Source organism: Pterocles gutturalis, unplaced genomic scaffold (genome assembly GCF_000699245.1).
Source record: "Pterocles gutturalis isolate BGI_N339 unplaced genomic scaffold, ASM69924v1 scaffold47487, whole genome shotgun sequence".
Lineage (NCBI taxonomy): Eukaryota > Metazoa > Chordata > Aves > Pterocliformes > Pteroclidae > Pterocles > Pterocles gutturalis.
The window spans coordinates 1,447-27,785 of record NW_010114549.1 but is presented as its reverse complement, the minus strand read 5'-3'; the positions used below and the strand labels follow the sequence as shown (position 1 = coordinate 27,785).

At 38.2% G+C, this 26,339-nt stretch overlaps 1 protein-coding gene across 1 annotated transcript; it reads right to left on the bottom strand.

Moving 5' to 3' along the window:
• Positions 1-13: 13 nt before the first annotated feature.
• Positions 14-24,289, bottom strand: LOC104462768 (dedicator of cytokinesis protein 2-like). Its single transcript, XM_010074849.1, has 15 exons — positions 24,250-24,289; positions 15,448-15,531; positions 12,428-12,468; positions 11,353-11,408; positions 11,096-11,192; positions 10,091-10,239; positions 7,955-8,090; positions 5,652-5,806; positions 4,928-5,009; positions 4,350-4,485; positions 3,701-3,776; positions 2,615-2,691; positions 2,142-2,267; positions 1,140-1,264; positions 14-208 (listed from the first exon to the last, which is right to left on the bottom strand). The coding sequence occupies exons 1-15, from the start codon at positions 24,287-24,289 to the stop codon at positions 14-16; spliced, it is 1,575 nt and encodes a 524-aa protein (XP_010073151.1).
• Between the last annotated feature and the right edge of the window lie 2,050 nt (positions 24,290-26,339).

The window sequence follows — 26,339 nt, the reverse complement described above, 5'->3', positions numbered from 1 at the left end:
CACCCCAGGTCCTTCACAGCGACAGCCGCGGGCTGCCCTGCGCCAGTGCGCTGATCCGCGCCCCTGCGCCCTCAGGGAACCGCCATGGAGGGTGGGGGTAGTGCCGGGGGCACAGCAGCTCCTCTGACGTACCGGGACCGTGGCTCAGGCCCGGGGCTGAAATGAACCTTTCCCGGTGAACAGGCCCCCAGTATTTTAAGCATATTTTCTGTGAACGGACAGAATAAAGGTTCCGAGATCAATCTCACAACAGATCTAACTTCTCTCCATGCCAGTCGGGTGGTGAAGTGTTTTCATAGGCATAGGCAGTGTTTTGTAATCAGGGTTACAATTTGTTGTGTGGACCCTAAGCATTACATGGGTTTAGGATTTTCTTCATTCAAGCTTTCAATTTACATTTTAGGTCAAGCATTTAATTCTACTTCATAAACACACTTCAGCAACTCATGAACCACTCCCTCTTTGTTTTGTCTCAAGCAGCATCATTATGATTTCACCCTCAGGATCAGAGCACTGATTTGGTGAACAGTATAAAGCTCAGAAAAAGGAAAGGCCAAAAATCCCCCTGAATACTGCACTGGTGTTAAAGAACCCTAAGGAAAAGTCAAAGATTCCTCAAAACACAAATAGACAAGCAAAAAGACACAGTAAAGGTTTATGTTGCATATGTAGAGTGTCCACACCCCTCTGTTGGCAAAGAACAAAATTTGTGACATGTAATTCATTCAAGGAACAGGACAGTCCTCCTGACACAAATCAAGGGTTTGTTGTGTAGCAGAAATGGTACTGCTGACATTTTAATGTACAAACTGCATTCCTCTGGGAATTTCCACAAGAAAAGCCCTAGAGTAAGAACGCAGTAATTGTCAGAAACAGCATTTGTTCCTTGGCACAGCTAAAATAGGTTACTTCTTGTTACAGTTTTATGCAAGACATTTATAGGACTTTAAAAGATATGTCATTTTAAACATCATAGAACTTACCAGTCAGGAAATGTCACAAGATGAAACAAGTGAGGGAACTGCAAGTTTTTACACAACCTATAAGAAGTTTAAGACTTACTTCTGTTAATGTAACTCATGTTTCTATGTCCACCATACAGGGAAGGAAAAACAAAAAACTAAAAACAAACAACTTACTGGCATCACCTTTCCTTCTTCATCACAGACACACATTATCACTTCCACATTTCTCTGAGTTGTTTTATTGTATTTATCAAAATCGCCATACAGCAATGTAATATAAATGTCGTTTCTTATATCGCCTAAAAAGGAAATTGAAAGGTTAAGAATCAATGGAAGTGCTATGAGAGCACAGGGTCAACTGGACTTCACAAGAGTACCTCTTTTTCTGTAGTGAAACAAACAAAAATGTATTATTTTTCCATCTGAACTTAATTTTTCATCTCTGTTTTTCTTAGCTAAGAAGATACTACAAAGTGGTGTGGAACGAACCAGACGGGAATCCTCAAAGAGACTTGAAGCAATTCTCGTCCTGCACTGACACCTGCTGGTGAGCTAACAGATGATGCCGTTACTGAATTTTCCTCAAATACACAGCTCTCTTTCTAGAGGGAGCTTCCTATTTGAATTTTCTCTTGTGAACAAATTAATGACTTATTTTAAAAGACGTGTCGAGATTTGAATTGAAAGGGTTGGGGGAGGTGTTGCTTGTTTTTTAAAAAAGGAGCACTGCAGAGAGTGAGTGACTTGAAGTGGAAAATATCTTACCATAAATCTAAAAAAAAAAAAAAAATCAAGACATTGTAAACTCATATTTATTATTATTAGAGAACAGTGATAAGTTACAACAAAAATAATATTAATTTAAAATTCAAGTAAGCATGCATCCACCATAATCTACTTAGAATACAAGAAAGCTATGTACGAGGAGCTGGGATCGTCACTCACTGTCTTGATTTTATTTTTTCTGTTTAAGTACTGGAAAATATTTTCCAAAGATTTCACTATATTATATAAGCCTCTAATATTGGAACAAAACATACCATGAAGAGTGAATTCTAAAGAGCCTCTGAGTTACCCATTATAGAATTAAGTAAATAAGGCTGCAACTGATGCTCATTAACCTAGGGAATGAAAAAAAAAAAATCCATTCCTATTACAGAACAAAGCACCTCCTACCTGGCATGATAATTTCAGGAAATCCTAGCTTTCTAGCAACAACTGTGGTTCTGTCTACAAGATGTGGATAGTCCTTTCTAGTTTGAATCACATCTCCAACAAGCATTTTCACAGTTACCCAGAGACCTATTAAGAGAAAAAAAAAAAAGATTACATTTATGGTATGGGGGAAAAAAAAATGTCTCTCTTCAGATGGTTGCCTCTTCTACCCACCAAAACAATGATAAGAATTCACTTCCCCCACTTCCTTTAGCTGAAAGTAAAAGCTCTCTAATCTAAAATTGTAGCTACTCGTTTAAATAGCCTCCAAGATTCTGCAACAAAGTCATGATTCTTCACTTAAAGCTTCGAAGTCAACCCACCTCCATAGTGGTGCTACAGCTCTAACGTAAAAGCCTCTCGCTAAAACGTAAACAGTATAAAATCAAGTTCCACAAAAAGATCTTGTTACTCAAAAAAAAAAAGTACTTTACCTTGTCCACCACTGTCTCCTTTTGATGCAGTGACTTTGCTTAGGAGACTATGTAAGAAGTCATTCTCTGCCACAACCCTGCAGGAAAAAAAACAATGTATACTAGGAATGAAGTGCTAGATATATCAAGCACCGTTCAGAACATAGATGACAAGCAGCCTCAGTCCTCTTTTCTGTACTTGACTTTATAATGATACATTCTGTAATTTCATTATCTGTCACTCCAAGTTGCAGACCTCTCACATTAAGCTTGTGTACACTGAAGTGAAAAAGATGAAATCAACAGCTTTTGGATGGCATTTTGGGACAGACGGATGATATGAAAGGTTATAATTTTGTAGGAATGCACAATGTGAATGCATTCACCAACATGCTGGTCCAGTCCATTTTCCCTGACAAATGAAGGAACTTTATTTTTCTTTCAGCTACTTTTGAAATTGGAAACAAATTCTCACATAAAAAACGTGTTGCATCAAATTGTGAACAAGTGAAATAATAATCCAGGTTGTCATACTTGGGTCTTCCAGAATTAAGCTTGCTGTCCATAGTACATAGCAGCAGTGCTATGTAGAACGCACAAACATGTTTCCAGTGAACTGACATCTATGCATTTGATTTGCAACTATCACATTTTTAAGCAGCTAGTCTGGCATTTCTTTTGAACATAGTTAATGGGTGACAATTCAACTACCTTTTCACCAAGATCTTTACGGTCCTTTCCAACCCAAACCATTCTGTGATTCTGTAATTTTTCTCAAATTTAAAATGGAATCAAACACAAATTACTAATTGTCCATACTTGTAAAGCTTACCTGTTGTGTACATATAACTATTTAACTTGGGTTTTGTTAAATAGGACACGGTACCAGCTGTCTGAAGGAACACATTCGTACAAACATACATTAATATACCATGCTATGTACATAGAATCATAGAATGGCCTGGGCTGGAAAGGACCTCAAAGATCATCAAGTTCCAACACCCCTGCCATGGGCAGGGACACCCTCCACTAGACCAGGTTGCCTATCCAAAGAGATGTAGAAATATATATTTTTAATATGCACAAAAATATCTATGACTGTCTTACGGGTGAAAGGGAATGAAATGCTGCTTTTCTTCGTCACTTTCAGCTTTTCCTTTTATGATATCTGTAATATCCATAACTAGAAGAGTAAAAGAAAAATAATCAAAACATATAATACCATTGCAAAATATTTCCTCTTATCTATGAATAATGTGCATTAATGTTCTTGTGCATGAAGGTAAATATAGGTTTTTCACTAGCAAGCAGTGTAGCCCAATAGGGGTAGATTTGTGGGACAGATTTAGTCCACCCTACAAACAGGATGTTATATCAAGGGAGAATTACTTGAGACTAGTTTTGGTCTGATGCTGCAAATACAGGTGTCAGTGCATTGGTGGTGCTCTGGGGCCATAATTGTTGGTTTTAGTTCACCTGCAAGGAATTCTGTTGTTATACTCTGGTACTATGCTTTGGTTTGCACTTTGTAACAATAAGTATGAAGTATTGGGAAATTAAATTCAAAAGCACATTTCTGACCTGAACTAAAATGCTACTGTAGGTGCACTCTTTATGGACTTAAAAAATTACATATGCAAGATAGTTGATATAGCTATTTTGTATTCTGACACGTCTCCATAGAGATTCTACAGTCCAGGGTTGGCAAGTATCACTGGGGGCCTGCTTCAGTTACAGCATGGGAGACATTAGTTACCTGCCACTCCAAAAGGCCGCCTTAGTCCTTGTGTGTATTTCTTTGAGTTACTGTCTTTGAGATCCATCCTTCCAACTCGGACTATTTGACAAACTAAATAAATTTTGTCTCTGCTAAGGTCTTTATTTCCAAGATCCTAAGATGTAAACAAAAAAAAGAATTGAAATATTACCTGGGGAAGAACCAAGTTGTTAAATTTCAACAGGACCTCCAATAATACATTAAGCCTCTGTAATCAGTGGGAAGAAAACACTGAACTGAGCCCACAGAAAGGACGAAAACCCAGACAGTTTAAAGCTTGAAGAAAATATAAATAGAGAAAATAGTAGCTATCAAGAGGTACAGCAGATAAAAAAATATATCAAGTCATTAGTAAATTTATGAGACAGCAAATTGATCTGAAGAAAGGACATTGAAGCATTGACACTGCCCTAAAGCACTCAATGACTGGTCATCTTGCTCTGTTTCTAGGATTACTTCTGCTCCCTTCTTTATCTTGCTCAGTCTTCAGGAGTGACCACAGAGAAGAGACAAACAGCTTTGCAGGTACAAAGTAAGGTAAACTGGAAAACACTTACTGTGAACACTACTTTAAGATTGTTGAGCATATCAATTTCCTTTGGAAAGCCTCTGCTCCCCCACCGCACCAAGTAGTTCTCACTGTTTTGAAGATAAATATCTTTTTGTCATGTGATCTAAAAAATCTTCCCTTTCACAGTACATTAAAAACCACAGTAAATAACAAAGGTTGCATAACAGACAATGGTCTGTGGTGATTTTTAAATTTTAATACCAGACTAAAAAGACAAGAAGAATGCTATACAAAATACTATCAGTAAGCTTTGAAAAATGACTTGAACATTAGACAGAATGGCACCATTTTTAGAGGAAACATTACCATCATCATAGTCTGATGGAAATTCTCAACAGAATTTTAATCTATCCTTGAATTTATAAATTATTCCCATTTTGTCTCCTCCCCCCTGTTTCAGCACTTTACTCCAGACACCACAACATTCCCCATCAAGAAGCTTCTCCTAACTTTGAAGTGGTTTGAGGCTTCTCCAGAAGTCTGGGGTGTTCAGTACAGGAACTAGCTATCAAAATATTCGGGATCCCTTGCCCTAGAATTCTTTAGTAGCAGCCAACAACTAGATTTGTCCACACTTCCTTTTCCTTTTTGTTTTCTTTTGTTTATATATTCTCTGCATTACTAGCACGTTGGCAACTATTTTACTTCATTTTGGCTAGCTCCTTTTGCTACTCTTGTGCAATTTAAAAAAAAAAAAATGGCAAGCTTACCTTATAATTGTTAATTTCTGTGGGTCGTATAGTGACATAAAGAGTTCTGCATCCTCTCCAATTCGGCAAACAAAATTCCGCACAAAGACATATAGGCTGTGGGTGGGGGATGAAGCCATACGGGAATACGATGCATAATCTGGTTGATCCTTCGTCTACTCGGAAGGAAGAAAATCATTATCTAGATCCATGAATTAATATAGTGGGATACTACAAGCAGTTTCAATTTTTATCATATGTAACAGTTAATCTTGAAAAATTGTAGGGCTAAAAGTACTTGTTTCCAGTAAATAAGCATTGCCCTGTACATTCCTCTGAAAAACATTGCTTAATAACACAGACATGGCTAGCAAGTAAGTTTCTGACCCTCTGCAATGCTTCACCAGTGTATCAACGTCCTTTTCTACTATGAAACCAGAAATCCAACAGGTTAGAAGGTACAGAAGGGACATAGGTATGGAAGATCCCACCTTCCTCCCTAGAGCCTTGACTATATGCAAGGAGATAAAAAGCTCAGACTGGGTTCTTTAAAATGCTGCACCCAGACTAGGGAGCTACCTCCATATGCAAATAATGAAAAAGCTGGTCACAGAGATGCCTTAAATCAATCTTCTGCAGTACTGAGCGTACTTAACTCAGTATGAGTAAGAATTTCCTTTGGATAGGATTCTAAGGATATCATCCTTTCCAGGTAGGTGTCTCCTTTTAGAAATGGAATAGGGTGTACTTTATTTTATGAATATTTACAAGGAACACAATAGCTAAGCCGCTTCCCTTCCCTTCTCCCCCAGGAACCTTCCTTTCTTGACGATCTTGCATTTACTTACATTCAGGAATGAAAAAGCCAGGTTAAGTTTCCCTCCTGTATATGAATCTTACCACCCAAGAAAATCAGGCTGCTTTCAGTGGAACTATTCTGAAGTCCTTTACTAAAATTATAGTGAAAGACTGTGCCTAAAAGATTTGACAATGTTTTTGCTGTGCTGTAAGAACTTAAACCCCTGTAGGAGAAAGGAGCAGGGAGTTGGACTTGATGATCCTTATCCCTTCCAACCTGAGGTGTTCTATGACTTCCACATGTTAGGTCGATTCTCAGCCACTGGGCAATTATATAAAGGATGAAACATTATCACCACTTTTAAAGAGAAGACAAAGTATCAAGCTGTCACTACAGAGGCAAACCTACACAGTAGGATATAGCAGAAGGCCTACTATACACATGGTAATAGGATTTTAGTATGGTAGGAACACTAGCAAAACAAAAGACACCTCTTGGAAGAGGAGACAAATAACATATGCTGAGACCAGGACACAGCTGAACAAGTTCACTGACTCAAATATAGGCTCCTTATTTCTGCCTGCATCCCATTTTAACCACCTAGAAAGAGCTACTTAACATTTGATGGCCTAAAGCTCTTTTCATCCATTGTTTGGCTCTATTTTTAAAACAAGTCAACACAGTCTGTTGCAGACTACTGAGTTTAATTTTCCTTGAATTTTCAGCTAATTACGTTTTGATGTCTGGAAAGCAAGATTTATTTAGTGACACTGATGAGAACAACTCATAAGGTGTTTTCCAGTGATTTGTCATGGGTGTTATTGAAGTGTCAAGACAGCCCAACATTTTTTTTGTCAACTGTTTTACTTGCTTTATTACTGAGTTCTTTTCTTCATTCATGAGAAAATAAACAAGTGTCTTACAAGTCCCTGAACAGATTTAATATAGAAAAAGGCCAAGGCAGTTTAGTCACCTGCTTTGCACTTCAAAAGATTAAATTTATGCACTCGTCAGCTTTGCTTAGGCATGCTAACTTCTGGATTATGCTGAGTTCGCCTGAGTTCTTCTTTAGTGAGCTTAAAGTCTTCAACTCCATCAGACTAACTAACAAGCAGCAACATAGAGCAAAAAACTAGTCTTGTCACAAGTTCTTCTAATAAAGAGCTTTCATTACTCATAGCTTGCAGCCTGAACTCCAGATATGTAACTGTTCACTACATGAATCAGCCTACTGAGTAGCTGTATGGAATGCAGCACAATGGAATGAGCAGACGTTTTCATTTAGGAACCTAAGAATGGATTTAGAACCACCTTTAGACACAGGCTTTCAGCCCAGCCCACGGCCTGAATCCAGTGCACAAATGCAACTCACTCAGTTTGAGGCTTAGCCATATTTATAACACACAAATGTGGATCTACTCTTAGTTAAGTCAGAGGCAAAAGTTTCCACCAACTTTTATTGTAGAAGGTTCAACCCTTGGACTGGTTTTAGCAAAAAAAGCATTGTTTGGCTACTCATTCATACCATTTCCTCCTTAATTCGCTCAGTGATTTTATTAGTTGCTTCTTCATGTGCGTGAAATAGGCTGATGACACTGGTTTTATCTGGATCCAAGATATTTCCATCTTCATCTCTAACTATTAGATCTAGCTCAAGTATCCTGTGAAAATACAAAGAGCATAGTGACAGGATTATTTCCTTCTGTAAAAATAATGTTTAGAAACGTAATGCACAAGGGGCTGCTTCAAGTTTTAAAGAAATATAAGTTTAAATGCATGCAACAGTATTTCCTTCAAGAAAAATTTAACTAAACCCCAAAATTTTCAAGCTGTTGTACAGTATTTATCAGATTTACGAATTTATAGTAATATCACCAAACTATTTAAATGCCTGTGTTCAGTGACTTCAAGCAATCTTCATCTCTTTTGCTTTTTAACATATAACCTTAGTAATGAAGATGTGTAGGTTTTTCCCATACCCTGCTTTTATATTCCTCTCTTACTCTCCCAGTCCTGTTCCTTAACTAATACTATGCTCTGTTCTCCCTTTCTCACATAAACAAATCATGTCTTTTTTCCTTCCATTCTTTCTTTTCCTTTAAGTGTTCGAAACTTGAGTCTTACCTCCATACATCCTACATATATTTGCCCACAGTGTCATGGTGTCATCTCAGCCAAGAGATACCCTTTCTTGCCTATCCAGGATCTCACTATTTCATCCTCCTCTAAAATTGGTCTACTTCACACCAGACTGTACCTTTCACAATTTCTAAAATATACTTGTTGTGGCACTGCTAACATTATTTGAAGCAGGCTGTATCAGACTGCAAGCTGACTTTATCTCCTTACATGTTTATCCACAAACTCTCCTGATTTGGTGTTCAGTCTCTTCTCCCACAACGACCCACTCACTTCCATTGTCATTCCCATTTATTCCTTCTCCACAGTTTGGCAAGTTTTGTTCAAACATCACAACTCAACGACACACTTTCAGGCACTTACAAATACTATCCAACTTGCACTTTTCCTCTATATGATCCCAAACCCTGCTCCTCTAAAGGAAGCAGCTTGCTTGTCACATAATTTGGAAAGAGAAGAGCGTGAAAACAGAAGTCTAAAAGCAAAGAAACGTTAGCATTGTTTTAATCAGAGTAAGGCTGCTTTGGCTGGAGCATTTCAAAGTAAAATCTGTTTTAGAGTGACCATTCAGCTCCACATAGTTTAGCAGGATAGGCTGTTCTGTAACGGTACAATTTATCAGAAATCTGTGCATCCAAATCACAGTGAACAAGTTAGGAGTTTCATAACATCTCGTGGTCATTGTTTATGTCTAGCCACAGGTAGCTGAAGGCTTTCAGCTGCAGATGGGCCTTTAGGCCACAATAACCACAGTCACTTGCAATAGCTAAATACAGTTTATAAGCAGATTCCACTGCCTATAAAAAGGAATACTTTGTTTACCAAGCTCTCCCCTCTCCCTTTATCAGATGGTGGAACTGCACTCGACCCCATGTAACCCCATTTTTGCCAAAAATGTGTTACATTGCAGTGACATTTCACTAGCAAGAAGCAGACAAGGCATTTTGTCAAATAACTATTCTTTCCCTGGTAGTTTCACTTCTGTTACAGAACCAGAGTTCTGCCTGGGAATTCCCCAGTCAGTTGAGGTGGGGAGGGTGCAGGGAGTGTGGTGGTGGTGTAGTGCCTTTAAAAAAGTCTCTGTACATATCAGACTTTTGCTATTCATCCATCGTACTAAGGTCTCTCAGCACCACTTTCAAAGGGGTAGCATAACACTGTACTAGAGGTAGGCTGTGTTTGTGAAGGATGGACAAGTTTTTGGTGCCAAATACACTGATGTTACGTGGAGAAAAAGGCCAGATATCTGACTTCAAATCTTCACAGATGACAAGCTCATATGTCTATTATTAACAAAATAATTAATATTATGAAAACTCGATTTGCTATGAGAAGCCTCAATGTGGTGTCTACTATTATCACAGGAATAACAGGGAGAAGTTTGAGAAGGAAGTTTCAGTATGTCTACATCTCAAATTAATGAGCTACAAACCTGCAAGGAGGAAACATTTATCATCACCTCTGTTCTAGCTGGGTGCTTTAAAATAAATCATGTTTTCCAGAAGCAATGTAGGCCACTTACTTGTTACCATAGTCAATTTTGGAAGTGACTTTCTGCTTGAGTTCTTTGAGCTCATCTTTTGGCAAAGTCCCAGAGAGAAGCTGTGACCGCCACTCCATTAAGTCATACATCATAGACTGCATCTGCTGGAAACGCTCTTTCTTATTTGTCTAAGATATAAAAGAAGATAATAGGTTTCAAGCTTCGTGTTTAAGTGAAACGTTGGTCTTGACAATTAAATGATGTGTCATGTTTAATGCTAAATAATTGCAGAAGCAAGAATTGGGCAAAGTACTGAGTCTGGCTTCCTTCTTCCTCTCATCCCACGAATTGTCAAGGAGAGAATCTGCCATGTGAATCACTTATACAGTTCTGTACTGCACTGTGGGCATTACAAGCATTGCAAAAGACCACCATGACTACAGGTTGCTTGCTTACAAGGAACACAGATGCTGATGCAGTGGCCATTTTGACTAATACCTCCAAATCCATTGTACTTTTATATATTGGTAGAAGGGCTCACAAGGAAATACATTTTTCTCCAAGGTGCAAAAGAATATGCTTTCCTTTAAGAAATGTAAAATTAAGATATTGGAAGTAAAAAGACTGACTTCTGAAAATTGCCAGTTTTTAATAGCTACACACTCCCAGTAACCTGTGAACGACTTTTGTTCTAACATCCCAAGAACATGGTGAATGTTTTTCAAATGCATCTTAGTTATGTTTGATACTCCTGTCCTGAAACTTGTCAACTCTACAAAGAACAATTATGAAAAATTAATCATGTACAGGATACTCAAGGTTGAAACTAAAGGCATGAAGTTACACCACTCCTCAGTACTAAGTCTGCCTTTTAATTTAAAGCCATTGAAGAAAATGGTAATCTCTAAGCAGTGAAGTAGTAATTTCTTAAATCCTCCCAGATCCTGCCCTGCATCTAAGAAAACACACTGATTTGAACAATGCCTCAATATGCATAAATAGGACTAATTAACGGGCCACACACAGCATGCAAACATGTCATACCACATAGAGCTGTTTCCAGATGCTTCCCCATTCCCACAGCGTAGTGGTAACTTCTTGAACTAAAGGAATTTCAGCAGGTACTGTATTTTCCTTATGTCTAGGGAAGAGAAGAAAATTTAACACAATGAAAATGAAAAAGATTATCTGAGTTTCAGGGGTTTATATTATAGTTACTGTATTTAAGGCATATAAATGCCTTAAAAATCATTCCTTAGCAGACAAGATCCTTAATGCAATCAAACTGTTACATTCCATACCTTTTCTTTTCAACAGTAACTTCCTTGATATGGATGAAAGATTTAGGAAATATTCCCTGTTGAAGGAGAAGAAAAAAATACAATCCACACTTATTCTCCCAGAACAATTAAGTAACAAATGAGGGCTTTCCAAAACCCACTTCTACCACATTTTCTTCATAAAACCATGACTATAAACTGTGATCTCCAAATTAACTGCTGTCTATCTAGCTTTCTGTCCAGCAAGATGCATTTCTGTTTGACAGACAAATAAGAGAAGTTTTGTTTTCTGCAAACACAGAATACATAGGATTACATTTCTTCATAAGAAACACGATCTTCCACTCCCCTCCCCTTATCTGGTGCCCCAGAAAACAGTACGTACAGTGTAAATACAGTAAAGAAACCATTTCTCTGCGCATTAGCCCATACATTTATCATGATATGAAAAAAAAATGCAGTCTAATTTAGAGATCAGCCTGATTATCAAACCAAAGGAGAGATACTCATATAGGATCCTTGCATATAGTGAAATAAATATTAATAGGCAGAGGAACATCACTGAGGAAGAAGAGTAAAATGGTCATTGACATGAAGCACAGGAAACTCAAAGTTCACTTTGACGCATATGAGTCAGGAACACTGTGCATAAGACTAAAATTGCTTTTAAGAAAGGAGGGCCTTTCATTTGCAATGCACAAAGAAGGGAGACACTTAAGAATTTAAGCCTGATGGGAGTTTTTTGTATTCAATGTAACCTAAAGAATCCTTAGAAAAAAAAAGGAAAAAAAAAAAGAAAGACACATATAGCAGTAAATTAACTCAAAAAATTATTTCAATGTCTTCATCAGTCTGTTAACCTGAAGGCACAGTAATCTTTTTCTTCATTGATCTGCTTTTCCCAGTCCTCACTTCTAATAATTACCAGCATTGTCTAGGACAAATGCTGATCATTTTATTCATCTTGAAAAGAAAGGGAATGGAGATAGCTGGCTTCAGAGATCAGAATGACTAGCTGATAAGATATACTAAAACACCCACTTCATGGGTTGATTCCTTAAAAAAAGTCTCATAGGAATTAATGGCATGATCTTACCTCTGATCCTTTATGTCTTACTAGATAACCCTTGTACCAATCTAAAAGGAAGGAAAAGTACACTTGGTATGACAGAACATACGCATAAAAAAAGCATATAATGAAGTAAGTCATGGGTTTTGCTTCATATAAGAACTATCTAGCATAGGATGTTTAAAAATTACCAGTTGCTTCAAAAAAATACACAGATGAAAAGTAAAGTGACTATCAGGAAGCATATTTAGCATGACTTGCACATGAGCAAGTATGATTATGTGGTCTGCTTTTAAGTCTTGCATAGTAAATACAGATAATCTTACATAGTGTTTAACACCCCCACATTCACATAAAAATGGTAGAGTAAGCTGCTTTGTAATGTAATATATAACACACACTACATGGATCTCTCTCAAGCAATGGATGCTGGATGGCCCATGATACTGGATAGCCCACTGACACTCATGATACTAGATAGCCCATGAAGCTCTTCTGATTGTGTTCTAGGAGTAGTTTTACATTCAGCTTCCTTGAATGTAAGGAGAGTAAGCCATCTTTCTGCCATGAAAAGTTACAGCTTTGGAACTCAACTCATAAGCAGCTTCCTAGTGAGAACCTCAAGAAAATGAAGAGCTTTTGTAGGGCTTCAGCTCCATTTATAACTAGAAAGCCCTTCTGAAAGAAACAAAGGGCAGTATTGCAGAAGTGGCAATTAAAATACTAATTCAGACTTTGTTCCATCTATGCCCCAGTTAAGTCACAATAAATGTTTACAAACAACATAAAATGAGGAGTTCAGCCCTGCTAAATTACAGCAGAAGCCACGTCCACTGTGCACACATCCGGTCGTGAAACATTACCTCCTAGCAGTATTCAGCTCTGTTGAATATTTGTTCAATTTCACCCCAAAGCAAGCATTTTATGACTAAAATCTGTTCATTAAATTATACATGGAAAATGTACGCTATTGTCTCTTCCATAACATCTTTTCTCTCTCAGCATTTCTAACAGATCACAGGTATTTTAGCCATGCAAATGAAGCATAAAAAAACCCAAACAAACCCAAGCCCCAAACAGTACTGTAAGAAAAGCAATGTTAAAAGTCTCAGGAGAATCACTGACATCAAACAAAGACTCAGGACAATTTTTTTTTTTTCAGGTTTTTCAGCACTGGGATGGTATTTTATTTTGCAACAATGAAAGTTCCAGCTTACTTGTAAAATTGAATTACATGCACATAGTCTCCAATTTACAACCAAATGTGTAAAATCTATTTAATCCTGTTTGCTGTGACTGCACGTGTATTTTCTGTTCTTCTTTTCTGTGCATGCAAAGCAAGCTAAAATAGCACATGAGTGCAGGAAAAAAACCTGTTACTTTTGGTTAGTCTTCAGCTGCAGCTGGCAGCATATTTTTAAGATATCTGATAAGAGATGAACTTCCTCACTTGCACAACACAAGAGATTCCACCTCTTAATTGACAGACCTTTTCATAAAGCAAACTATGACATCGCGTGTTAAGTGCAGAGAAGTCAGAAAAGGCTCTTAGATAAAAAATAACCCCATAAGATAACCACTCAACTTGCTAGGCTGGGCTGACAACAAAGGTACCACAGGACCAGGAAACCTGAAATGCTGTTTCTGCAGTTAACAAAGACAATACAGGCATGAGGATGTTTCTGGTTTGCCAAAATGTTTATAATGGAGGCTTAAAGAATTACACAGACCTTTCAGTTTTAGGAGAGGACATGAATCATTACTCCTGACTTTGAGAGATGCATCTGTTGGCTAATAGTCTAATGAGTGACATCAATATTCTCACCGATACTTAGAGATACTGAATTTCTCTTACTTCTCTTACCTCTTCTTAAGAGGAAAAAAATATGCTTCTGTGCTCCAAAACATTGGAAGTACGGTCTCTCAGATGCTCTTCTCTCAAATACTTGGTTGTTTCCACACAAAACAACCTAGAGCTCTACGAAGTGGAATAGGCTGGGCTCAAACAGCTTCAGAGTCTTTACAGCTTTATGACCACAACATACAAGGTGTCTTTCCACACTAAGCTGTCTCTGTAACTGCCTAGTGCAGCAGTTGCCCTTTCTCTTTAACATAACTACAGTGAATAAGATACAACTGACAGTGCAAGTAGGTTGAAAAAGATCATTTTACAATACATTTTCCAAAGCTTGAAGCACTTCATAATTTGGGGTTTTTTTTAAACTCTACTTATTGAAAATAAATTACTATTACAATGGCATTTGCAGATACCTAACTGTTGAGTTAGTGGTAATAAAACCTTACATAGCTCTGGCAGACTTGGGAAAGAGCTCAGTAAGATTGTAGAGGTACAGATCAAACCACTATGGAGGAATACTCTATCGCTACAGTATCGACAATGAATTCAGCTTCACAAATGTACAAAATTTTATGGTCTCTTATCCTTCTGATGCTTGCATTTATTTTATGCTTATGCTAGTTGGTCAAGCATCTCCACATACCGACTACCTCAGTTTGGATCAGCATAGTGACTATCATGCTTTACTTGACTTGGACTCCTGCTGTTTAGCATGTTCAATAAGTTGGATGGTTTTCAGAAATGTTTCTATCATGCTGACCTGCTGACCTACAGACTACCTCAATACACTAGATTTCCAGCTTACAGCATAGGATAACCAGGGTGCTGAGTATCTCCTAGTAACAAATATTTTAGTTTAGAGGCAAAAATGTACTTCATTAAGACTTCAGTGAAATCTACTGTAACTCCCATCAGGTATATTACAAGCTGACATGAACTTCACAAACTCTACATTCACCTTTATGACTTCCTCATTTGATAACTGCTTCCCAAAAAACCCCACATGTACTGTAACATTTCTGGTTTTGGCTCCCCAAAAATAAACAGGTTCTTCCTCAAAATAGAACACCACCATCAACACAAATAAGAGCATTAGTTAAGTGCTTATGTAACATGGGGAATTGCTGTGAAGTAAAAGGATTAAGTTATTCACACAGAGAAACCTACAGCCTGAAGGCAACTGACTTACCTTCACAGGCCTCCAAGATATGGACCACATCACCAATCTGTAGAGGTAACTGTGGTATTCCTGTGCCTTTGAAATTGTATATAGCTGAAAAAAAGAAAGGACAAAAAATACTGTTTTCCCATACCGCCATACACTACAGTTAAACTGAAAAATAGATAGGGTTATTAAAATTCTGGTACTAGGATAAATACATTGGAATAAAAAAAAAAACCCAACACATAATTCCAGCAACAAGCTCCATCTGTTACCATTAATCTTTTCTTGTGAAAATGCAAAGGTGATGCAAATGGCCAGTGCTGAAGAGAAACAAACAAAAAAACCCAGCATATAAAAGCTATTTATAAGCTGCTCTGCATAGGATTTAAGAGCACTTATTTATATGCAGGTCTTCAATACATACATCCTGACTGTGCTGGAGAATTGTTAGTCTACTGGTTTAAGAATTTACGTGCACAGCTTACAGAAATTTATGGCGACACTGGTGAGAAGAGGTGCAGAGACGCACACGAAAACTGAATTTACTGAATTCTTTCCTGGGTTTAGATGCCTCAATTTAACATGAAACTGTGCTTCATATTGAAACAGTTGAAAGTTTCATAGTTTTCTGTATTTAATCACTCTGAAAAGAACACAGGAGCAGCAGATTTTAAGTGTTCTAATCAGAAGCTTATCTATATGTGGTTAAGAAACAGCTAAGTTTCAGAAAGAATTCAGGAAAATACGTTTCTTTACTAGTTCTTACATTGTAGGGCTACAGGATGTGGGCTGCTATGGTAAGCATTTGTTTCTGTATATTTTTTTCTTCATCAGCTTGGCTATAGACTTTTACAACAGCATTACAGGCTAGAAGTGGCTATTGAAGCTAGTATCACACAGAGAAACTGATTAAAATATGTAAGCCTGAAACCACAGTCAGTCTGTACACGTAGGAACAGTACACTAGCTACTAACCCTGACCTCTGGCGTACAGTAGGGATATCAGTCAGCTGCTTTTTCTTCCTTTTCTCATTACAGTTTACCAATCCATACACACACACACAGAGCATCCAAACTTGCAGTATTTTGGACTAGGGGAAAACCAAGACTACTTTCAGTGTATTTGCAGTTTATTCCTGTATTCGTTTTGCTCCCCACTCCAGGCTTCTAAAGCAGGATATTAATTTCTGCTAGGCAAAAAGGTATACTAATGACACGTTTTACTTCAAATTATGTTTAAAGTCTGAAATTAAATTGCCAGAGGAGAGCCACGAAGATGGTCAGAGGCTGGAGCACCTCATGTACGAGGACAGGCTCAGAGAGTTGGGGTTGTTCAGCTGGGAGAAGAGAAGGCTCCAGGGAGACCTTCCAGCAGCTTCCAGGGCTGAAAGGGGGCTACAGGAGAGATGGGGGGGCTCTTGATCGGGGAGTGTAGTGATAGGACAAGGGGTAATGGTTTCAAGCTGAAAGAGGGGAGATTTAGATGAGATATTAGGAAAAAATGTTTTCCTGTGCGGGCGGTGAGGCAGTGGCCCAGGTTGCCCAGAGAAGCTGTGGATGCCCCATCCCTGGAGGGGTTCAAGGCCAGGCTGGATGAGGCTTTGAGCAACCTGGGCTAGTGGGAGGTGTCCCTGCCCATGGCAGGGAATTCAGAACTCAATGATCTTTAAGATTCCTTCCAACCCAAACCAATCCATGATTCTATGATTCGTTATATTTCTGGAACAGAAATTAGAAGGAATTTCAGATTTAATTAAGAGGCTTATTGGACCAAAAATAAGTTATCATTTTTGTTGACATAAAAAGGCCTTCCTACCAGTTTCTCCTCCTGGTTGGGTAGAGTGGGGTTTGAATCATTAAGCATAAGTAAGAATTTAAAAAGAAAAAAAAAAAACCAAAACCCTAAACTTTAAAGTGAGGCTTTGCTGTCCAGATTCAGTCATTTATTCAAAAGAATCTCAAAGACACTTCCTCAGGGATCCTCAGAGAACTGCCTTAGCTCACCAAAGAATTGAAGTAATAGATGTGTATAGTAAACATGTAGTTACATTCTGACTAGCTTTCCTTCATTAGTCTTGACACAGATTTCAAGAAATAGGAGGGTTGCTTGCCATCTTCCAGGTTATCATGACATTTGAAGAGATGTTTGCATCAGAATGTTTGAGGGTTGTGGGTATGTGTGCTCTTACTATTTTCCTGAAATGTCCATAAAGATTAACATTAGTGCTGATTAGCATATACTTTATATTTCAAAATATGCACTGCTCTATTTATGGTTGTATTTGTCTCAAAATATAGATGCAAATTACTGAGTCATATTCACATTGCATATTGGTTTTGCTCTTTTAAAAACATAACAGCAATTAATATATAGAAAAGTACAGTGACAAACTGAAAAAGGAACTGAATGTATCAGCTACAACTTTTCTAAATTAATAAGTAGAACCTTAATGAGAGAGATTTTACATTAGAATCTGGATTGTTTGGTAGGATGAATTTAGCAAATTCCTGTACAAAGTTTTAAGCTATAGACCTGTCCAGACATTTAATGATAAATTATCTCCCATATACCACTGCAAAAATCTCTATAAACAATCCAACACCCTAATACCATCAGCTACATCCAGATGTATTATCTATAGTACCAGCCAGCTTAACTGTCACATCTGCTAATTTTTCGATTAACTGTGAATGAAAATTTGACTATTACATCCAACTGTACCTTCGGTCAGCTGTGACTGATATCATTTTCCTTACAAACTGCGACCATCTGATATTGCCAGTATCACCTCAGAGCTCACCAGCCAAGAGGGGGTTTCCCTTTACTCCACCCTGTGTTGAGATCTTTGGAGTTGTGTGGGTGCAGTTTTGTGCGCACAAACACATATTTAATTTCTTTTGCTCTCCAAAAATAGTGTATGAAAAACCTGGACTTAAAGGTGATTTGGTACTATACTCACAGCAGTTTGTGTCTTTTTAATTTATTTTTTTTTAAATAAACTCTCCAGCCAGTAGAAATAGAGGCCCCTTCAAATCACTCTGAAGAAGTTTCTACCACTCCACTCCCTGGCATCCTCTTTTCCAGCCATAAATACAAAAGGAGACAGTATTCTCAAAGCACAGAAGGTGGCCTGCTTGAAGACCTCAGCATTCATTCTAAATCCCAGTAGCAATTACTGACCTCAGGAGCCACTGATGTCATGGCAATAAGATTAGTGGGAGAGATTTAGACAGCATGTGCCCTCCCTAGCAGCCAACACCAGGCTAAGGTGTTCCATCAAGAGCATGTCTGTACACAGATGCTGTCAGGTTCTCCCAGAATGGCACAGAGGATGCCCAGGAACTCCAGCCTTAAGACAGAGTTCCTAAATACAGACTTGAGAGTTCATTGTGAATACAGTTAGCAAATTTCCCCCTGGATCAGCAAAGAATAAAAACCCTGTCTTTTTAGAGCTCACTATAAAATCCGTGGTAATTTTATAGTAGGACACACACACAGCACACAGCAAAGAAGAACCAAAATATGCAAAACACCCTTAGATTTCAGGTATTTGTTTTAGCTCCCTCAGGAAAGAAGCTGAAAGCCAGAACATCACAACAACAGTAATGCTTCAGAAAGAAAGCCTAAAAAATACCAGGCCAAGCAGCTAACATAAAAAATTTTCCAAACTCAACTCTGCTCAAGCACAAGCAGGCTTCAAATTGTACCTCAGGAAAATGGAATTGATTCCCATCATTCTCATGAAGCATGCCCAAAGAGTCCTTTCTTGTTCAGCCAAGCAATACATGCTGTAAAGACAGGTACTCTGAGCAGCTTCTGTGTCTAATTCTGCTGTCGCTCTCACACATTCAACCACACAGAGAATAACTGAAGACAGCTACCAGCGAGCATCTCAGTAGAAAAAAAATTAGTATCAAAGCTGAAGAAAATTCCTATCTTTCCCTTTAATTCCCACGTACATATTCAAGCCAGAGCTGTCCGATATGATATGCACATTCCCCCCATTAGATATGTACATGTGTATGCTGTTGAATATATGCATGGCTAAAAAGCCTGGGTTTTTTAAAGCCATATAGGTATGTGTTTTTTCTGAAGCAGAGTAATGAAAATCTGTGGAGGACATTTCTCTTGACATTCCAAGACACAAGGTAAATGGAACGGTCATTCTTAGTTCAGAGTAGGGTTCCTCTTAAAATATAAATTGAAACAACCACAAACTGAGACAGAAGCACAGTTAACAGTTTCTAATTTACATTATATGTCCTCAATTTAGAAGATGACAAGTGGAAAAAAATAAATAAAAATCATACTTTGTACCTCATTTGGGAACATTCACACACAAAACACTATAGAAAACTCACAGTAATCCAGGTAACAGAACCCCTTCCTCAAAAAGCTAGGTTTCCTCAGTATTCATGCACTTTAAAAACCCAGATTCTGGATATTCACATGATTAGACTGTAAGGCAAGATGGGAATGGTGAGCAAGGAAAACCCCACACACCTGCAACAGTGAAGCCATTGATTATCATCTCCCTACCTCTTTTCCTTCATGTGAAGTCCCTGTCCTGTTCTTCATAACAAGTATTATGTTGTTTCATTTTTGAGACTCATCTTTTAGTAATAAGCCATGTTTCAAGTTGGTTTCTTTGGCTGCTTTCCACCTTTCCACTTAAACAGAATTTGAAAAAAAAATTCTGAGGTATAGCTTTGCTGAACTAGCTCTTAATTGCACTGGATGATCTGGAATGATTTCTATGTAGTAACTCATGAAGTGTTCTGAATATTCAAACAATTTCTAATGAATAGTCTCAGCAAGAATCCTGTTCCATTTTATTTTTGAAACATGACAGCTTTACTTCTATGAGTAGTAAAAGTAGTACCTTCTTTCCTAACAGATCCATTCTTTGTGTTCAGTTAGCATTTTCTTCTCATGAAAACAGGGTGAAGTTACTCAGCAAGGACACTAACAAACCTCGCGTGAAAATATTATGCAGTCCTTACAGGATTTTCTTGACTTCTGGAAAGAAACCTATAAAATTTGTGTTCCAGTATTCTGAGTTAAGGACCTCTACCTAAGTCTCACAGAGCAAGTATGCTATAATGAACATGACATGGATGCAGTTCTCATGAATATTTCACAGGTCAGAGACATGTACCAAAGTTCAAGGTGGGTTAAATGCTAATTTGATCTTTTGCAAATCACACTCCAAGGACAACTCTTCAGTTCCCAGGTAACAAACTTATCTCGGATAACAATTGAATACAGATTTCATCACATGCTTAACCTGGGGGCCAGATGGAGGTTTTAGCTGATGCGAGCTACTTATTTTCCTTCTTAAACACAGTAAAGCCAGTATAAGAACCAGGAAGTTCTAACATACCCAACTAGTTACATGAAGATATTGTTTCTGACTCTTTAGCTTTTCATGGAAAGTAGTAGCATAGTAATTTTTCTTAGAAGACTTTATGAAGAACGCTATTTAATTGTGCTTTTTCCTTTTCATGAAAGACTGTGGATAAAGAGATTTCTTTCCCAGCTTTGGCCTCATCTTACTTCAGTTTGCGTTTTGCAGTGAGCTATACTTCACCGAACGGCTGTTGATCCCCAAGCAGCTAGTGCAGTCTGTTGGGTTCAAGGCCTGCATTTCATGAAGCAGGCAAGCTACTCTGAACAGAGCTCGGTCTCCTTTACAGCTCAGTCTACATATGCTATAGCATATTGAATTTGTAGTTACTATTACCTTAAAGTAATTATGCAAAAGCAGAAATTGAATGGTCCCTACTGAAGATGATCTTCAGGAAAAAATTACATGTATGAGTACTTACATAACTATCATTCTATTATTGTTGGAAAGTCTGATTATCGTTCTCATTTTCCCTATTCTCCTTTCAACTGACTAAACAGAAGACATTGCTACGATTGTCTTACAGCTGTAAAAATTAAGGAATTATTTCTGTGAACAGTAGGGTTCATCTCTTTTGGCTCGTTATTGGTCCTGCGCAGGCAAGGTTGTACAGTCTTTACTCTTGAGCAAGTTACTTCATGGCGAACCAGGTTGACGTTTTCTATGCGTACAAAGCAAAAGGTCATCTTTGAGAATTATCACAGTGTAAAGCAGAAGTCCTTCTGCTGCTTCACAAACTGGATCTATCACTTCCTTCACCTATTTAAATGAAAGTTATTAAAACTTTGATAAATTTGTTGTCTGCTTTTAAACACCAGCGAAGTCCCTTAAAGATACCATCAATTGCACCACTTCCTATTCGGTGCATTTGATAATCCATTCTCATCATTCATGCTCTCTGCAGATGTCTTTTAGTCAAACAGAACCTGTTTGCTTCTTTGAGCTAATTTCAACAGTAGGTCAAGTGCTAACTGGCTTTTTCTTAATTTGCAAGTGAATTTGAAAAACTTGCAAATTAAAAAAAAAAAGAGTTATTTTGCCTTCACCTTCACTCTTCCTCACACAAAACTACCACTGATGTTGTAAATGCTTATATGACAGCAAGTTAGTCTCTCAGTTAGTTCTATCCTCTAGTCCACAAGTTACAGGTCACTGCCTTGGCACCTGGAACCTTCCCAAGTGTCAGGACTCCTCATTCATGCTACATAACAGATTGCAGAGTATTCAGTGAAGTGACTAACATGAGCAATCCAAATATGTCTTTAGCACATGAGCAGTGGTAACAATCAGACTTCTTACGCTAACAGACCTTTTTTAAGAATTCTAGTCTCTCTTGTAAACCCAAATAACCAGCCTGAAGGAGACCACAGTCTTATCAGGGCGATAGGTGAGAGAAACAGCAATATTTCCAGTAGACTGCAGTTCAGAAAGCAGTACCTGTATGCAGTAGAGATTGCACGGATATCACCCTACGAGCTACACATAGTACACACTCTAAAATCGTTGTTAGAGCTGACAATACTTGAAGAGCAAGAGCAGTGGTACACTGCCAGATCAAATAAAACCTACTCCTTCCGAGTTTAAAAACTCCTCAATTTGTGTTGTCTCTATGGCAGTTTAAGCTTCACAGTATTAAAACACTGCCTTCAAATGTTATTTTCTATTATTTGCTTTCTTTCAATGCACTAAAAGTGGTCACGATGAGTGATTCACTGAAAAGCTTACTATTTTAAAATAAACATTCTTAGATCACAGGTAGAAGACTACTGCTATACAAAACTGCATGTTCTGAATATTGTATTTTAGGTCAAATATTGCAGTGAATTGTTCAATCAAAATGCATTGTAGCCTTCATGAAGACACTGGATTTTCCTTATTTTATAAAATAACACATTTCACAGGATGTTTTTTATTAGATGTAGTTTTCTGTACCTTTGAAATACCACAGAGACTTCTGTATCATACTAGCTTTTTGTATACTCGGTGATCATATTGGCTGCAAAGTTACAAACAGGCAACACTTCACTTCACTGTAAATAAAGCGTGGCAAACTGGCTGTTGAACAAATGACAGATCACAACTGAGGGCCTGTTCAGTGGACATGCATTGGTCAAACCCAGTAGGTTGGTCCACTGCAGGGATATGTGCAAAAAAATCACTAGCCTATGTCACATTTAGCATCAAGTCCGGTTACTTGGCCCTCATAATGTTAAAAACTCTAGTGGAAGGGCAACAAGCCTTTTCTGTAATTGCATGAAGCTCACCCTGACCCAAAATGCTCCCTGTAAAAAGCTGCTACAAGTGAAGCTTGTTTGTATTATTCCTGTGAATAACTGATTAGCATCTAGTACTTTTATCCATATGTGAGATAACATCCATCGCTAGTATAGGGATACAGAGACCACATCCAATAAATCCAGTCCTGTTCTCCCAAATCAATAGCTTTCAGAAAAACAAATGCAAAAATTAAGTACTCTCTACTGTTTGTAAAACTGAGACAGAAAATATTTACACCCTTTATTTTGTAACATGAACTGCCACCAGAACAGGCTACTTCCATTTCACAATTCTGCCACTGCTGCACATGGAAGTTGAACAGCAAGACATTCTTTTCCTCTCGTTAAATCCTTGATGATTCATTTTATTTCATTAAGCCAGTTGGGTGGGGTTTTTTGTTTTTAATGCATATTACAAAGTATTATGGCTGCCTTAAACGAAAAAATGTCTTTTAGAAGAATTTGAAGATTCCAGATTAATAACAATGCACTAGTAGCTAAAATAAAATTTATATACAAGATTAACTGTCTTCTCTACTGAGAACCTACAGTTAACTTCAGCAGCACATTTTTTTCAAGTGCTTCAGCTTTGAATCCTAATTTTAAGGCTTTTTTTTTTAAACAGCAGTTCAGTCCTTTACCAAGTTAACATCATTCATTTTAAGAAAAATTGATGCTGGACAATGACTTTCCTTACAAAAATTATTACTTACCAACTCATACACGGGTTTTTCTGTAACACTAACCTCAAGTGACAGTCTCTCAGAAGCAAATGCAGGATTCCCCTTCCCCTATGTTTGTTCCCCATAACCTCTAGACACTACTTACTATACACCAATACACTATACTTACTTATTCCATCTGTTTCTAAAATATTGAGGTGGAAAAAGCTGCATTACTGTGAGAGTTCAAGATTTGAGAGGGGTGTGTGTGTGGTGGGGTGGAAGGGTTACATCTCCCAAATGACACTTCTTGTCATTCTGTTTGAAACATTAAAACTTTGTACTAAATCGATCATTTCCATTAAGCCACCATGGTAAAGCAGAGGGTGTTAGCTCATCACACTAGAGAAAACACCTGCCCACATCCTGTTCAGAAGTGATGAAGACAAAACTCAAATGGCAGTTTACTGAGTTACATACCCACGCCACTCTTCTTGTCCGTCTTGTGCCATCTCGCCATCATACATGAATCCGTGAGGCTCCAAAGGATGCCCACCGCCAAGGAACCCGAAATTTATAGGATGTAGACTCGAAGATGGATAATCAACAGAGGCACTGGAAGCAAGATCTGTTTCCCAGCTGCTGTCACTGAGGTCTAGCGGGCAGGCTGAGGCAGCTGCGAGGGTTCTACGAGATTTGCTGTTCTTCTGAGCTCTGAGCTTCCTTCCTCTTTTCTCAACTCAAGATATTGTACCCCAGTGTCATGGGGGAGGGGAATCCCAAACTGGGTGTTTCTGCTGCGTGATACTGGCTGTAACACGTGAGCAGGCGAAAAGGAGAAAATCCACTGCAGTCCCCTCCTGCACCACCCCTCAACTTCAGATCTAAGCTGGAAGGCTACTGTGTGCAAAGCCCAGCTACAGTAACAATATCTAAAGGTGGGTTAGCTCAGTTCTGAAGTGCCAAGTGGGCCTTACCTCTTAAAGGACACCAAAATCAAATCTTAAAGATTTGACTCCACAGGACACCACATCTTAAAGCTGTTTTCTTCTAACCTGTCCTGGAATGGGGGTTTGTTTTCATAACAGACTACCCACATAAGAGAAATGAAGCAAAGACAAAGCCAGAACATTTCCAACTGCACCCTTTCCTTTTTCTGTCATTTTAACTTTGGTGGGAAAATGCAGGAGAGGTTCTCTTAATTCTCTAAAGAAAACAGCACTTAAAGACCTACTCTCAAGACTAAACTTAAAAAGTAATTTATTGTGTATTTACAGCCTTTACTTTCACAGAGGCTGCTGTCTGAGCTAAGTTACACAATGACATTTTGGATGTGCGAAGGCCAAGCCAAGTTTGTAATTTGGATTAAAGACAATTTACCAAACTGAAGACAAGTAGGAGCAACTCAGGTTATCTCCATCTACAGACAATCAGCTTCATCTGAGAGTTCTAAGTCTATCTATGGAACATCCAATTTATATTTATCTATCAAAAAAAGATTTTGAAGATCAACTATTTAATCTTTTCGTTTACTATGTATTTTGAATACCAACTTCCTAACCAGTGATAACTATCTTCCTTACTCCTCTGAATCCCTGCTGCAGTAAGTCACCTCTTCCCATACACTGTTTGGCCTAAAGGTCACGACTTGCATTTATTTTCTTGTTCTGCGTTTCTCTTCCTCATTATGTTTCCCTGGAATACAAATCCTAAGGAAAACCTTTTCTTTCTAGCACTCATTTAAAAACATGCTTTATCATGTAGATCTAATAAACCAAATAAACACAATACTACTGTATTTTGAAAAGAAATTATCTAAGGAAGTGATAATGCAGAAATTTCACCTCCAAATTGGGATCCAATGTGCAATACTTTTCTGATGCCCTGAATCTCTTCCATCTCAAAGATTTGATTTGGCAAAGAGTACAAGATGCCTAAATACCACCAGACATTTGGACACAGCTCTGTTCCCACCTCGGAGCTCATGCCCCGCCTCTTACCATTCCGACTCACCACAAACACCCTGACTGGAGAACCCAAGCTTCTGCAGCCGTTGCAGCTCCCCCCTGCTAACCCCTTCCCCCACACCCCGCTCTCAGCATTGCACACACACATCTGCGGCTGCTTCCTCCTGGCACACTTTCACGATGATGCTTTTGCAACTCATTAGCTCCTAGCACCTCCTACCACTTTCCCCATAACTTAGCCAAGACAATCTCCTCGTCTGACTGTGTCTGAAAAAGTCCTGGCTACAACTTCTAACAAAGAGATTGAGCAACAAAATATTTTTTTTCAGCTTTAAGAGAAAAATGCATCCATAGAGTAAAGCATGCATGGTAACCCTAAAAGCCTATGTTCCTACAGCATAGGACAAACCCCAACAAAGATGGGGTTACACTTTTTGTCAGTGGAGGTTTTGATTCCAAGTTATTTATTGGTTAGTGTAATTACCCTTCCACATTACTATTCCACGGAAAATAGTGCACTCAGTCATTCGTCAACCTCATGTACCTTACTATCTTTTCCTTATGTCTTCTTCCAGGCAGAAAGTATTTACAGGCAAATAGAAA